This window comes from Lacerta agilis, chromosome 3, assembly GCF_009819535.1.
Source record: "Lacerta agilis isolate rLacAgi1 chromosome 3, rLacAgi1.pri, whole genome shotgun sequence".
In the NCBI taxonomy this organism is placed as follows: Eukaryota; Metazoa; Chordata; class Lepidosauria; order Squamata; family Lacertidae; genus Lacerta; species Lacerta agilis.
In genome coordinates this window covers 5,567,872-5,583,716 of record NC_046314.1, presented here as the reverse complement: position 1 = coordinate 5,583,716, position 15,845 = coordinate 5,567,872, and the positions used below count along the sequence as shown (strand labels likewise).

General features: G+C 43.4%; 1 protein-coding gene across 1 annotated transcript in view; it reads left to right on the top strand.

Moving 5' to 3' along the window:
• Nucleotides 1–13,572: 13,572 nt before the first annotated feature.
• Nucleotides 13,573–15,845, top strand: part of PLEK (pleckstrin) — a 30,409-nt gene continuing 28,136 nt past the window's right edge. Inside the window, exon 1 of the mRNA XM_033142700.1 lies at nt 13,573–13,752. Within this exon, the coding sequence (XP_032998591.1) occupies nt 13,699–13,752 (54 nt within the window). The 5' untranslated portion in view covers nt 13,573–13,698. The remainder of the gene's footprint in view (nt 13,753–15,845) is intronic.

Sequence of the window (15,845 nt, the reverse complement as noted above, 5' to 3'; positions counted from 1 at the left end):
CGCTCCTTCTCTGCCAGTCCAAGGGGTTGTTCATCAGGGAGCAGCCTGGAAGGGGCTCCTCAAGCTTGGATTTAGCAAGTCCTCAACCTTTAGGGGGTCTGGTTCATCCTCTGAGGACTCCACGTTTGATACCTGGTCAGAGTAGTACTGCAATCCGAATCCTGTTTACTTGCAAGTAAGCCCCACTCAATTCAATGGGTCTTACTTTTGAGTAGACAGAGTTAGAGTTGTTCTATTAGTTTTTAATTAAAGTTTGAAAGAAAAAAATAGAAAGGTTAATATCAAATATGAAATGGTCTGGATGATAATTGGTCTCATCTAGTCCTCTACTGATTCCCTACCCCAGGACTAGACAGCCTGTGGCCCACCAGATGTTGTTTGACTCCAGTTCACATCAGCCCTAGCCTGCAAGGTTTTGGGGGTTTTTTGAAATAATTTTTATTAAATTTTCACTTTAAACAAAAAACAATAAATTCCAACATTCATCAACACATCTCTTTTCCACCGCTCTGCTGAGCTTGTGACTTCCCTCCACCCGGCCATCAGTTTTTCCTTCTTCCAATCTACCTCTCACAGTTTCATCTTATTTATCCAATCCACGTCGTAGGATTTATTTCAATCCTGCTAGTGTCTTCAAGCCTCTACAGTTTTATTCATATAGTCAATAAATCTCTTTGGAATTTTGCTTCATCCTGGTTTCGGATCCTGCTAGTCAGTTTTGCCAATTCCACATAGTCCATCATCTTCATCTGCCACTCCTCCATCATTGGTCATTCTTGTAATTTCCACTTTGGGGCTATTAATGTTCTCGCCGCTGTTGTTGCATACATGAATAGTTTTTGGTCTACCTTTACAATTTCCTCTCCCTTCAAGCCCAGCAAAAAGGCTTCCGGCTTTTGGGGAAAGGTAGCCCTAGCCTGCAAGTGTAATGGTCAGATATTCAACCTGATTATGAAACTCACCCACTGAATTTGAATTACATTTCCCAAAATCACAAATAGAATGCATTGTTTTGTCTCAAGTGTTTCAAATCATCTAGTCCAGATGATGGATCCTGACAGATCTTAATTTATCATCTCAAATTATTTTACTGATGTCACTTAAATCCGTACTGCAAACACCACTACAATCTCACACCACTGTAGTTTAAGCCATTATGTGTGCCTGCCGTCTCTGTATAATGGCTAAGTAGATAGTGGTACTAGATTCAGGTAGGTAGCCGTGTTGGCCTGACGCAGTCAAAATAAAACAAAAAATTGTCCAGTAAGCACATTAGAGACCAGAACAAACTTAGTTGGTCTCTAAGGTGCTGCTGGACAATTTTTTTTATTTATTTAAGGTAAAGGTATAGGGACCCCTGACCATTAGGTCCAGTCGTGTCCAACTCTGGGGTTGCGGTGCTCATCTCGCTCTATAGGCCAACGGAGCTGGCGTTTGTGCACAGACAGCTTCCGGGTCATGTGGCCAGCATGACTAAGCCGCTTTCTGGCGAACCAGAGCAGCGCACAGAAACGCCGTTTACCTTCCCGCCGGAGCGGTACCTATTTATCTACTTGCACTTTGACGTGCTTTTGAACTGCTAGGTGGGCAGGAGCTGGGACTGAGCAACGGGAGCTCACCCCATCGCAGGGATTCGAACCGCTGACCTTCTGCAGGATTAGTTGAACATTCACATATTTACCAGCTTCCATGGTGTCAAGACATGTTGGCTGACAGGCAGTTAAGGGTGGGTGTTGTGTATATTTAGATGATACTGCTAGCATCTTTATATCATAAAGATATAACAGGCCCATGCCTAAAATGTAGGCCTTTATTATTGTATTATTTGTTTCTCATTTTTTTAATGTGCTGGATTTGGGATCTCAACCCAGCGTGTCTCTTTCTAAGATCCGAGCAGATTTTTTATCTATAGATTTGACTCTTAACCTGGTGCCTGGGGAAGTTGTGTTTATTCTTCTTTTGGGAGTTTCCAGAAAAATGCTAGACCAGAATCTACTGCCTGGGAATCCAATGTAGTACCCTTCAGATGTTGTTGGACTCCAGTTTCCACCAGCCCCAGCCAGAACTGCTGACAAACAGGGATGATGGGTGTCCATCCACATCTGGAGGGCACCATGTTGCATATCCTGATCTACCACAATGCTTTGAGTACAGAACCAATGGCCAACTGGTTCTCTTCATGCTCTGCTTTGTTGGAATCCTTTTTCCTGACTCTAGTCTTTTAATTTCACATAATTAGAAGGATAGTTTCACAGCACCCTTCATTTTCTGCAGTCAGCTCAGAGGGACTGAAGGTCATTTGGGGGACTAGTAAATCCATCCTTTACTCTTCCTGTTTCTTGAAGCTCAAAATGTTAGTAGCATGCATCTATATTAATGCTGTCTCAGTATTGGTAGTTTTGAGAGATGGGACATTGAACTAAAAAGCAATCTAATGTGAATTGTACATGAAAAGTGTGCATGAGAAAGGGGAGTAACAGCTATTTTCAAGAGTGGAGTTTACATTTGCACTGAATTATTTCCCTCCAAATTTACCTAAATTCAGTTTTGGGGTGTTTGGAAAATCCATTGTACTGTGTTGATCATAAACAGTACAGTTATGATGAACTGAGATATACCACTTTGATGAGGGTGAGAGGGTGGTCAGGATATCATCTTGTATTTGGGGCTCATTCTAAATGCTTGTGAGTATTACATTTTTAAGGTCAGGGTTCATATTGTAGCACCTGCTTACTGCTACAGCTATTATTATTTGAACTTATATTTTAAATGCAAAGTTAGTAGGTAGGTAGGTAGGTAGGTAGGTAGATGCCCAGCCACGTGCACTGGGAAAACAGGGCAAATTGCTCTTTCACCACTCATTGATCATCCTGACTGTACAGTGGTACCTCGGGTTACAGACAGTTCAGGTTACAGATGCTTCAGGTTACAGACTCCGCTAACCCAGAAATAGTACCTCGGGTTAAGAACTTTGCTTCAGGATGAGAACAGAAATCGTGCTCTGGCGGCGGAGTCCCCATTAGCTAAAGTGGTGTTTCAGGTTAAGAACAGTTTCAGGTTAAGAACGGACCTCCAGAACGAATTAAGTATGTAACCAGAGGTACCACTGTGTACAGGCAAATGGGCAATTCATGCTGTACTTGAAAAAGTAGGTCATTTGTGCAGCGTCATCCCGAGAACACACCCTTAGAACACTTGCGTAATCATAGGTGAGAAAGACATCTGGCTGTGTCATACCAACATGATAAACTGGCCAACAAGGAAAGTTAATACTTTGCAAAACAGATTTGGAGAATCGAAAGCACATGGGGCAGGGGGTGAAAATGCCTGGCAAACAACAAGTACAATACTGGTGCTGGAGAAGATGATTAGAGATTAAAAAAAAGCAATGATGGGATCATTCCCATTATAAAAATGCTTAACTTGGCTCTAAGTATGTCTTAGCAATGTAAATTATTGACATGGGATTGAAAGCTGCTCCTGTCTAGACACCTAGGGTTCTTTCAGCACCATAGATGTGGACAGTTACCACCTAAGAAACTGGTTTACACACTGCTAAAAGACGGCTCTTCGATGTAAACTCCCTCCCCCTAGCTATTTTACCGGTAATTCCTACAGAGCCCAAACCTTGTGAGTTCCAGCTAATCTAAAATTTCATTATCCAATTGAGCAGTAACAAATGACAACCCAGGAAGGTATATGCATAGAAACATACTGTATAGTCAAACTATTAGCAGAACTAATAGCAGATGGCAGAATGCCAGAACATTGGCTAGCACATTGGCTAGAATCAGCAATCAATTAGAACTCTCGCTTGAGTGGGGCATATCATGCCTGGGTAAATTGTGTGGAGCTGGAAGTATTGATTTGAATTTGCTTTTCTCCTAAACAATAGGCTGGATCTATAATGAGTTTAAATCCATTGCCAGCCTTTTATATTTGTTCCATTTGAACAAACAGCTTTATGTAGACAAAGGGAGAGTGGCATTTTTCTTTTATTGTCCTGGGAGTTTTGCAGCATAATTCATTGTTGTTGTTGTTGTTGTTGACGACCTACTCTTCACTCAAAAATCCCAGGGCAGGTTGTTGGCATCCATATGTTTTGAGAGACAGTGGAGAGGCTTCCGGTTTGGCCGCTCCTGCAGCCAGGTCTAAAACTGCCGGGGTTGTGACTCGGGCAGCCTATCCACAGAGGGAAAGAAGTTTTGGAGGCAACGAACATAAGCTCACGGAGGAAAATTCCTGAGCTCAGGGGGCAAGGAGCAGCGCCGTGAAGAGGGGTAAGAAGAACAATAATATTACCCAAAAAAATCGATTGAGAAACCCTGGCGCAATCGCGTAACCCTACCCTCTGTAAGAAAAGCCTCGAGACAAAGGCGCAGCTCAGCGGCTGGGTTTTCAGGAGACAAGAAAGCAAACCCAGAGCAGAGCCAATAGTAAAAACCTTATAAATCAACAATAAAATATTGTGGTCTCAAATATTGAACCACAATAACCCTTGCAGCTTCGATATTAAACTGAAATAAGCCAGGGGAGTTAACAAGGACTTACATATGAAGGAACTTGTCTGAATTCTGGAGAGCCTTTTTACTACAAAAAAAGCAATACAGAAATAAATATATGAGAGAGAACTAAAACGGGAGACCTAGAACTTAGAGCTCACCACCCACCCCAGCACGCCGAGTCTGGAGTGCACTTTTGGGGGTGAAGTCAAACTGTTGGAAGGTTATAGAGCCTTCTGTGGCTGTAGTAGAGACCGATATGGGAGAGACATGTTTTGTTGCAGCTGCAGCAGATGAAAACAGTTCAAGATAACTCACAATTACAAAAATGGTGTGGGTTCTGAAAATACATGTCTCAAGTGTCGAAGACCAGGGTTCAATGAAATCTGTGTCGTGAAGGTGCCAGATGCGCTACAGTGGAGAGGGAGTTCCACAAATGAGGTGGTCCTTTAGAGAATGCCCTCTCCTGGGCCAGCATCTCCTCAAGCTTCTGAGAGTGGTAGAGCTACTAAGAGGACTATCTATATCTATAACTATATCTATCTGTCTGTCTTCCTGCCTGCCTATCTATCTATCTATCTAATCTATCATCTATATCATCTATCGATCTATCTATCTATCATCTATCTATCACCTGTCTATATCTATCTATCTATCTAAATAACTTTTTTATTTGGTTTGATAAATAAGAGTGATAGGAATAATAAATGATGCAAATAAATAGACCTAGAATAAAGCTCTATCTTTTTCATCTCATTAATTAAATGTGGGCCAAGTTCTATCAATGCTGTGGCTTTGTCATCATGCTTCATTGAAGTAAATTTGGCACTCAGTCCTTGGGGGCCCAACTGCTTTCAGGACCTTTTTGCTCTCTGTTGTAGTAAGCATGGATGGGCCACACACATTTGCATATACACAAGTCCTCCACAAGTAAGTGACGAGTGTTTCCTCATGTCCAAATCATATCTTTGATCCTTATTATGCTTATTAAAGGACTGCTGCTCCGGTCATGTGATAAATATAGATCCTGTTAACTGTCTATTGAGACTAATCCATTCATGGCTGCTGTGACCCCCACCCCCCACCCCCACTTTCTCATAAGAACTGCAGGCTTGAGGGTAAATACACTTTTCTTCTCCCCCAGCATCTTGTCCGATGAAGAGTTCTGGAGAATCCAAAAAATAGACCACCATTTTGTGATACTTTCTTTGGTTCTAATAAAGGTATCCATTATAACCCAAAGGGATTGTTACCTCACTTCCTGGCCACAGTCCCCTACCCCCCCCCCGGCTTATGCAAATAACCAATAAGATCAAACAAATTGGCCTAAACCCAGAATATCTTCTTAACGGAACTTTAAATAAGGCAAAAATTACTATTACTCAGAGACTTCATGATGTCAAATTACAACAAGAAACTGCCTTACTCCCGGAGAAGTATAGATGTTTAAAATCTTGGCCTAACTTTGCAGCGGCCCCTTATTTAACTAATATCACTAATGAAGCCTATAGATGGGCCTTCTCTAGAGCCCGTTTCGAGACAATGCCTTCAGCAGTGCTGTATGGCAAATTTATGAAGGTTCCAATGCATGCGCGTCTCTGCCCCTGCATGTCTAACAAGGTAGAATCCGTTACTCACATCCTTTTATTTTGTGAATTCTATAGTGAAGAACGTGCTCGATATATTTTACCCCTTTTAACAAAGTTTACACCCTTACAACACTATTTGGAATCCTCCCCCGAAATTTTACGAAAATATCTTCTGGAGGATTCTTCAAGTCTAGTATCATATGATGTGGCTAAATTCTGCACTTTAGCTATTGAGAAGCATAAATCTCTTTTATTGAATAACACATTGTAAAGTTCCTTTGTGTAATTGTTTTATCTCTGGTGATGTTGTTGCCAATTTTTCTCTGTTTGGATTTATGATTTTCTGTACTGCTGGCTTTTGCCGTAATAAAACTGACTGACTGACTGCGGCATGTGTATATATATATTTAATAAAACTCCTGCCTCCAAGATCTCCTTTTCACATTTTAATAATAGGCATAGGAATACATTTTAGGGGGCAAGGGCCACAGACCTACTCTTAGACATTTTAAAGAGAAACAAAACAAACAATTAGTGCATCTTGTGAGCACTTGTTGAGTCGCTATCACAACTGGGTGCCGCTTGAGAAATATCCAGGCTAGGTCTAAAATAGAATGACTGCCCTGCGACTCTCCCCCAAGGGCACTCCTGCTTGCTTTGGGAAACAAAAAGCCTGAGAAAAACCCAGGCTTTAATGAAACAAAAAAGGACGGAAATGAAGATGTTAGGAAAGATCTAATTAAATCTAGAAAAACTTGTGCCTTGGAAATTTTATCTCGTAGTTTGCAATATTTAGGTTTAGTAGCAGTGGGCGCATGAGACCCCTGGTCTGCCTGAGACCTTGCTCACCCATTGGCCTGTGCTTCTGGGCTGATTCTTCTCCACCTTTTTACTATAGCTTGTTGGTCTAATGCCCTGAAGATGTTAATGGACAACACCATCTCCCTTGACCATTGGCCACGTTGGCTGGGTCTGATGGAAGTCCAAGAGCATCTGCAAGGCTACAAGTTCTGCATCCCTGGTCTAAGACCTGCTCCTCTCCCCAGCCAGCAGCAGCAGTGGTGGAAACACCCACTTCCAAGAGGAGGGAGAGTGGTAGAGCCCCCCCCCCTTCTTTCCCATTGTGTACTCGAATAGTCCATCAATGCCTCAAGGCTCATCTCTGCTGCTGGTGCTATGATTAAGTAGCATACCTGGGAAAGTGGGGGTTTAAGAATGCTTTAAACTGAAATAATAATGTTGTACCTAAATTGCTTCACCCAGCTTGTGGCTAAGATGAATGGAAGACTAGAGGACGAAGTCTCTCCACCTTAGTGTGAGTCACTGCTTCATCTGTTGCCCTTAGTGAGTTTGCACTCTCCTGCAAAGCATCTGTTTTGAACGTATTTGGAAATCAGGCTCTGTGTAAGTAGTACATTTTGGGGAGTGGGGTCAGTAGTTGACCTTGATGGCCTAGGCTCTAGTAAATGTCAGCTGTCAGGCAATGCCAGCTGCTAATGCAATGCCTGATCACAACCCTTTTCTAGGGGAAATTCTCTCACCTGCACCTTGCCTTGAACCATAAGAACGAGCAAGTCAATTTTTACAATGCAACAGGAAGGACCTTAGCTCAGTGGTAGAGCATATGTTTTGCAAGCCCAAAGTCTCAGTTTAAACCCACAGCACCCACAGGTCAGACAGGGAAAGACCCTTGCCTGAAACTCTCGATAGCTGCTGCCAGTCAGTGTCGACAGTATGGAGCTAGCTGGACCAATGTGCTCTGTATACAAGAGAACTTTCTATGCTCCTATGATTGCCAACAGAATCTGGCCCTGTTGCACCCTATTGCCTTGGCTTTATGTCCCTACTGCATTCTGACTTCTCCATATTCATGTGTGCGCATGGTGGGGAATGTGAGACTCGTAGAAATGTTAGTTTCTTAACTAGCACACCGTCTTTTGAGGCAGCAAAACTGCATATGCTCCGGAGCCAAAACCCAAAGAACCGGGCTTACGTGTCACCTTCCTGGCTGTGCAACCTCATGCGCAGCAAGGCAAGCAATACATTAAATGCAAGCATTTAGTTTGGCTCGTAAGGTTACCAGATTTTTTCCCAAAGAATCCGGGGACACTTCTTTTTTTGAAAAGAGAAAAAAAAAGTTATTTAAGAAAGTTAATTAAAAAAAGAAGAAGAAGTAATATCTTCTCTTCTGTGGTCTCCTCTGTCACGTGGCCTTCCTCTGGGCCCCGGCCTGGTCTCTTGGAGAGCTAGCTGCCGTGGAGTAGGCTTGGGTCAGGCCTGGGCTCGGCCATGTGTCCTTGCCCTCCCAGTGCTCTCCTACCTCTTCTCTTCAGCGGCAGCAGCACGGCAAGCTCGGGGCTCCCCTCTTTTTTCTCCTTCCTCTTTCTCTTCCTTCCTTCTCCTTCTCCTCTCCTCCTTCTTTCTGCATTGGCTCCGGAGTTTTCCTTGCCCCGGGGTTTTCCTTGCCACTGGGCAGTCGGCTGAGTGGCCAGGCGCTCTCACTCCTAGCCAGATTTGGGTCATGGGGGGCGGTCAGCAGTTCCCCCAGTTGACGTGCTGGGCGTCCCCAGTTCCTCCTCGGCAGTCTCAGCAGCCTGGAGCCAGCCTGGTAGCGCAGTTGGCTCTGGCTGGCTTCAGGAGCTAGGCCCGCTGCCGTGGCGCCCGCCATTTTGCCTCGCCGGAAGTCCCCATATGATGTGCCTTGTGCCGTTGAACCAACCACCCAACATTCATTCCCTACTAATAAATCTCCAATACTTAAAATATAAATCCAGGGACATTAGATGAAATCTGGGGACATTCCAGGGATGGATTTTGTCCGGGGACAGATGTAAATTCGGGGACTGTCCCCGGGAAAAGGGGATGTCTGGTAACCATACTCTGGGGCATATTAAGTTTTTCTATTTTCTGCCTTTCTCAGCTTTGTTGTTGTTGTTCAGTCATTCAGTCGTGTCCGACTCTTCGTGACCCCATGGACCAGAGCACGCCAGGCATGCCTGTCCTTCACTGCCTCCCGCAGTTTGGCCAAACTCATGTTAGTAGCTTCGAGAACACTGTCCAACCATCTCGTCCTCTGTCGTCCCCTTCTCCTTGTGCCCTCCATCTTTCCCAACATCAGGGTCTTTTCTAGGGAGTCTTCTCTTCTCATGAGGTGGCCAAAGTACTGGAGCCTCAACTTCAGGATCTGTCCTTCTAGTGAGCACTCAGGGCCGATTTCCTTGAGAATGGATAGGTTTGATCTTCTTGCAGTCCATGGGACTCTCAAGAGTCTCCTCCCGCACCATAATTCAAAAGCATCAGTTCTTCGGCGATCAGCCTTCTTGATGGTCCAGCTCTCACTTCCGTACATTACTACTCAGCTTGTGGCCATCCAAATGTGGCTACCAGAGTATCTGGAACAGTGAGGGGAAACTGGGAAATGTTTCTGTTGTGTGCATTTGTTTAGACTCATTTGGTTTGGGAAGGCTTCACCGCTTTAATGTGGAGATTTTAAATTAGTGGAATGAAGCTGAAAGCCTAATCTTCTCTAAAAATAACATCCTGTGAAATTCATGCTGCAGTCTGTGAGCTCAGTTGTGGCATTTTTTTATTAGCTCATTTCATACCTTTTGGGATTTTTCACCTGCTTAGAAAAACAACTGGGTTTTTTTAATCGCCCTAACAGAATCAACAGCTATGTAGATTTGCTACCCTCTTATTATTACAATTCTGGCAAACAGCTTTTGACTCTACTCTTCTCTACTTGCTTAACAGTTTATCGACAGGTGGAGTCAAATCAGCACCAGATTTAGGGTGGGGCAGGGAGTTCCCCCAGCACACAGGGTGCCAAGCTGAGGGGGCACAAAGTAATAATAATAATAATAATAATAATAATAATAATAATAATAATAACAATAATTTGTTGTTGTTTAGTCATTTAGTCGTGTCTGACTCTTTGTGACCCCATTGACCAGAGCACACCAGGCACTCCTGTCTTCCACTGTCTCCCACAGTTTTGTCAAACTCATGTTGGTAGTTTTGAGACTGACTGCTATCACCATCTGCAGTGATCATGGAGCCCAAGAAAGTAAAATCTCTCACTGCCTCCATTTCTTCCCCTTCTATTTGCCAGGAGGTGATGGCACCAGTGGCCATGATCTTCGTTTTTTTTATGTTGAGCTTCAGACCATATTTTGTGCTCTCCTCTTTCACCCTCATTAAGAGGTTCTTTAATTCCTCCTCACTTTCTGCCATCAAAGTTGTGCCATCAAAGTTGTGTGGGGGGATTTCCAAAAGGTGGCACTTTGTCCTGGATCTTAGGCAAGTTCATAAAAAACTCCTTTTTTGGCATTTTTGTAAAAAAATAAATAAAAGTCAACAACCTCAACAATTTTCAGGCTGTCCTGGTTTTTACTTTTTGAAATATGGCAACGCTAAAATACTTGTATGTCTGAATCTGAGCATATAGTTGGAGAGACTATTACAACCTTGCTTTCCATCTAGCAGTTTAGCTGAAACTTTAGCAGTCTAGTGTCACATTTGACTACAATGAAAGAACGGAGGGCTGTCACACAAGCACATTCCAAAATACATCCATAGAAACATTTTATAAATATCTCCGGTTGCTTCTAGTACCAGAAGGGGGCGCTTCTATAACTGAGAAAAACAGCCGAGTAGACTGTGGCGAAGTAAGCATGCAATTTTAAAATCTAAGCAGGAACAGTGATTTAAAAAAACAAACAAACCTGCAGTAACTATACCGTTCTTATGCATTTATTGCGGGGCACCCTGACATCTTTCCTCAGCATAGCCCATGTGAGGATATTGAGTTGTTCTAGGACCGAATGTCTTGTGCTTTGTCCCTGGGAAAATATGCCCTACTATGGCTAGCACATGCATTTCAATTGTGAATATGCCTGGAATTCTACCACTGGATTGTGTCTGTGGCAACAACTCCTTCTCCCATCCCACACCGTTCCGACCTTTATGTTATACATGCTTCTTTTTAAAAGCAGTGAATTCTAGCAGAGCTCTCCTTCTGTAGTAATGCTTCATCTTTGGGGCTTCTTTAGTCTTTTATATAGAACAGGGCTGGAGAAACTTGTGGTCCCACCAGAATTTGTTGAGCTACAGCTCCTATCATACCTTTCTGTTGGCCATGTTGGAGTCCAGCAACAAGGCTCCCCGCATCTGCGTGTTCAAAATGCCTCAGATGCCTTATTCTATTGTGATTCTGACCGCAACCCTCAAAGAGGAGGTGTTCCACTCTGCTGTTATTGTGCTATGTATGTGTTGTCATACCTGCGCGATTCTTTATTAGAGAATTTGTATATTTCCGTGTGCTGCTCTGGTTCACCAGAAGTGGCTTTGTCATGCTGGCCACATGACCCGGAAGCTGTGTGCCGGCTCCCTCGGCCAGTAAAAGCGAAATGAGCGCTGCAACCCCAGAGTCGGATACGACTGGACCTAATGGTCAGGGGTCCCTTTACCTTTACCTTTATATCACCCTTGATGAATTCCAGGGTGGTTTATAATACACAATTTAAACACAATGTGAAAACTAAAGCAAACATATCGTGGTCAGTGTTGTTACCCCCACGTTTCAGAGAGGGAGCTCAAAAAGGGTAACTGACTCAGGGAAGAGCCGTAAGAACCCTGTTGGATCAGACTAATGGCTCATTTTGTTCACCACTCTGTTTCCCATTGTAGTAAATCAGATACATACAGGATTTCCACAGGCAGGGCAGGAAGACCTTCAGTGTTTGTCCTCAGCAGCAAATATTTATGTCTAAACCACAGAGCCTAGGGCTTGCCGATCAGAGGGTCGGCGGTTCGAATCCCTGCAATGGGGTGAGATCCCGTTGCTCGGTCCCAGCTCCTGGGAACAGAGATACCTGTCCTGTCCAGCCAGATATTTATTCCAACTAGAAATGCCCTCTCATAGAAGAGCATTTACTCTAGCCCGTAATCACATAATGCCTTCAGCAGTTCTCCAAGGGAAGTACAAACGGACCCCATTGTGCGAGAGATACTGCCTGTGCGGATCTGGAGAGGTGGAAACTACTGGCCACATACTCCTGCGATGCTGCTTCTACGAGGAGATGCGAGGCGAGTTTATACTGGCTGAGCTACCTGGACGCTCGGACAATTTCTATATAGAGTGGCTTCTCTCAGATGCTAATGCTAATGTGACAGCAAAGGTAGCCAGGTTCTGCGCTAGAGCCATAAAAATTCGGTCCGATCTAGTCCGCAGTACCCACACAACTTCAAGACAGAGCTAAAGACGAACAAATGCTGTAATCGGCTGTAGCCCACCTTTTAAAGTAGTGATATCTTCTTTTATCTAAAAAATTTAAAATTTAAAGTTTATATTTATAGTTCATATTTTAGCATGTATTTTGGATTATTTTTTATGGATATGTGCGTGCTGGTTGAGAACCATAATAATAAATCTATCTATCTATCCCAGCTCCTGCCCACCTAGCAGTTCGAAAGCACATCAAGTGCAAGTAGATAAATAGGTACCGCTCCAGCGGGAAGGTAAATGGTGTTTCCGTGTGCTGCTCTGGTTCACCAAAAGCGGCTTAGTCATGCTGGCCACATGACCCGGAAGCTGTCTGCAGACAAACGCCGGCTCCCTCGGCCTATAGAGTGAGATGAGTGCCGCAACCCCAGAGTTGGACACAACTGGACCTCATGGTCAGGGTTCCCTTTACCTTTACCTTTACTAAGTGGTGTACAAGGAATGCAACGCAATGAAAATGAAAATAGGTTAAAACGATAAAATCAGAATAGACTTAACATGCCTGCTGGAATAAGAAGTCTTCAGTAGGCACTGGAATTTCAATGGGGATGACCTCATATGGGAGGGAGTCCCACAAATTTGGGCCCACAACAGTGAATGCATGATTCCTGGTGGATTTGAGCCATGTATCCGTGATGCCCTCAAAGACCTTGGTGATCAGGCAGGGACAGCAGGCAGATCTTGATGTAACCTGGACCCAAGTTGTTAAGGACTTTCAACCTTGAACTCAGCCCGTCAGCATATGGGCAGTACATGGCTCATAGCCATTGCTATCCAAAGATGATGGATGGAACAAGCAACAGAGCTTGCTGACTAAACCTCAGTTGGTGACCAGACTAGTTATCTGGCGAGAATCCTACCTCAATATTCTTTATCCTAAAAAAACTGAAAAGATCTGTTGTGATACCATTGCTGCCAGGTCATTGTCATTAAGAGAACTTCATTGTTTTTGTCTGGGTCAAATATCCCAGCAGGCTGCGACTCCACAAGAGCACCCCTTAAAATGTGTACTCGCTTAATTTAACAAGAGAAGCTCTGTTCTCTGAGACATCTGGAAAAAGAAAATACATTGGTGGTTATTTCCCCCACCCAGTTTGTGCTAAGCGCTCAGTGTAAACCATGTTAATATTAGTTTATATCTTTAAAAGTTCTTAACTTACCATGTGCACATGATTCTGCATTTCCTTCTTCCGGAAGGGGAAATGAGCCTGCTTTCATGTGATTAAGAAGCAGAGGGATTTGCGAAAGTGACAGCTGTATAAATGCAGCTCGCGAAACCTTGGCGTTGTCAGATGTGTTTGGATTCTGCTGGCAGAGCACAGCAATGGAACCCGAACGAGAACCCAGGCGTATCAGGGAAGGATACCTCGTCAAGAAGGTACGTGTGAACCATTTTGCACAAAAGCTGTGGGGGGGAAATGCTCGATCTGAGCAAACTAGAAGTTTGTAGTGTTCACTATTCTTGAGCTTGTGAACCTCAGAGCTATAACTCTCAGATAGAAGGACAGGACATTTACGTAGAACATAAAAGCCTTGGTTAATCTCTGTAATATTTTCAGGGGTCAGCAAACTTTTTCAGTAGGGGGCTGGTCCACTGTCCCTCGAACCTTGTGGAGGGCCGGACTATATTTTTTTTGGGGGGGGGGATGAACGAATTCCTATGCCCCACAAATAACTCAGAGATGCATTTTAAATAAAAACACACATTCTACTCATGTAAAAACACCAGGCAGGCCCCGCAAATAACCCAGAGATGCATTTTAAATAAAAGGACACATTCTACTCATGTAAAAACACGCTGATTTCTGGACCATCTGCAGGCCGGATTGAGAAGGCGATTGGGCCGGATCCAGCCCCTGGGCCTTAGTTTGCCTACCCTTGTTTTAGGATGTTTGAAATATAGAGTGCCTTTTGTTTCTGTGAGCATGCAATGTCAAGCAGGGTAGGGGGACAGGACAGACATGCCTCTTCCATGATAGCTCAGTTGGTAGAGCATGAGACACTTCATCTCAGGGTCGTGGGTTCAAGCCCCATGTTGGGCAAAAGATTCCTGCATTTCAGGGGGTTAGACTAGATGACCCTTCCAACGCTACAATTCTATGATTCTACAAAGGAAATTATGCCTGTTGTTGAGAAATTGGATAGAGAGACATCATAATCCAAGAAGATGGGTTAGCCAAAAAAGCTGGCATCAGCTGGTGAAGGGCAGGCTTTAAGTACAAATAATAAATATTTATTTGATGATGCTGGATGAGACTACAGAAGAGAGTGAACTTCAAGCAAGCTATCTTTCTTCCTAAACCAGTGAGAATCCCCTGGTGTAATTGACACACACATCCTATAACACAAGATTGATGGAATGTTTGATGAGTAGGAAAACCGTACAAGGAAGTGCCCAGACCACAAGACAAACTAAAACATCAAGGGAGGAACCAAAACAGGCTTTTTGTGTGCTGATAAGGCACTTGCCAAAGCAGAAGCTTTTCTGTTGGGGAATTCTAAGTGCCACAAACAAGAACAAAAGAGTTGGCGCTTCATCTTTGCCTAAAGTTTATTTTGTACATTTATACCCTACTTTTCTGGGACAATTCTTATGAATTAAAAACAAACTTAACAAGAAAACAGCAGTGTCATAACACAGTGTTATACACACAGTTATCAACAGCAGACAAAAGACGTATCAAAGGCTCAAATTTAAAATGCCCACTGGAATGAATTAGTCTTAAAAGCAGGAGAAGGCGTGGGGCACTGGTCAGCCTCTTTTCACAGGCTATTCCATAGTTTAGGTGCCACAACTGAAAAGACCGTCTCTCTTTAGCTGGTGAAGGGAAAACCAGAAGGGCATCAGAATCAAGCAGATTCATATGGAAGGGAGTGATTTCTGAGACGTGCTGGTCTGAGGCTTCATGTCTAGGGGTAGAATGTGGCCCTCCAAGCATCTCTATCTGGCCCTTGGGACTCTCTCCAGGCCACTGCCCTCACCAGCCAAGCTTCACATGCTTTTGCCTGGCTGGAATGTGCTATTTCCCTACAATAATGCCTCTTGCTTGCCTGAATGAAGTTCTCTCTCTCTCTCTCTCTTTGTGTGTGTGTGTGTATGTACTTCTGACTTTTACATGGCTAGAATGTAGTCAGCTATACAAAGGCAAGAGATGCATTTAGGGAATACACAAAGCAAAACACAGCCATTCTTCCAAATTCACACTTCTCTGAATTTTGCTACTTCTCTAGCCAAGAAATACTGTATATGAGGGTTTAATGGGGATAAAAATACATATATCAATAATATTAACATACAGAAATGCATTATAATTTGGGAGAGTGTTTTGCAAAAAAAAAATGTGTTAGTAATTCCACATACAAAAAGAAATGTGTATTGGGAGAAATTTTCACTAAAATGTGAGCAAGTCTTCATGAGAATTTAGAAAGATAAATAATTGCAAAGTCCTGCAGAAATGACCTGAACTTAAG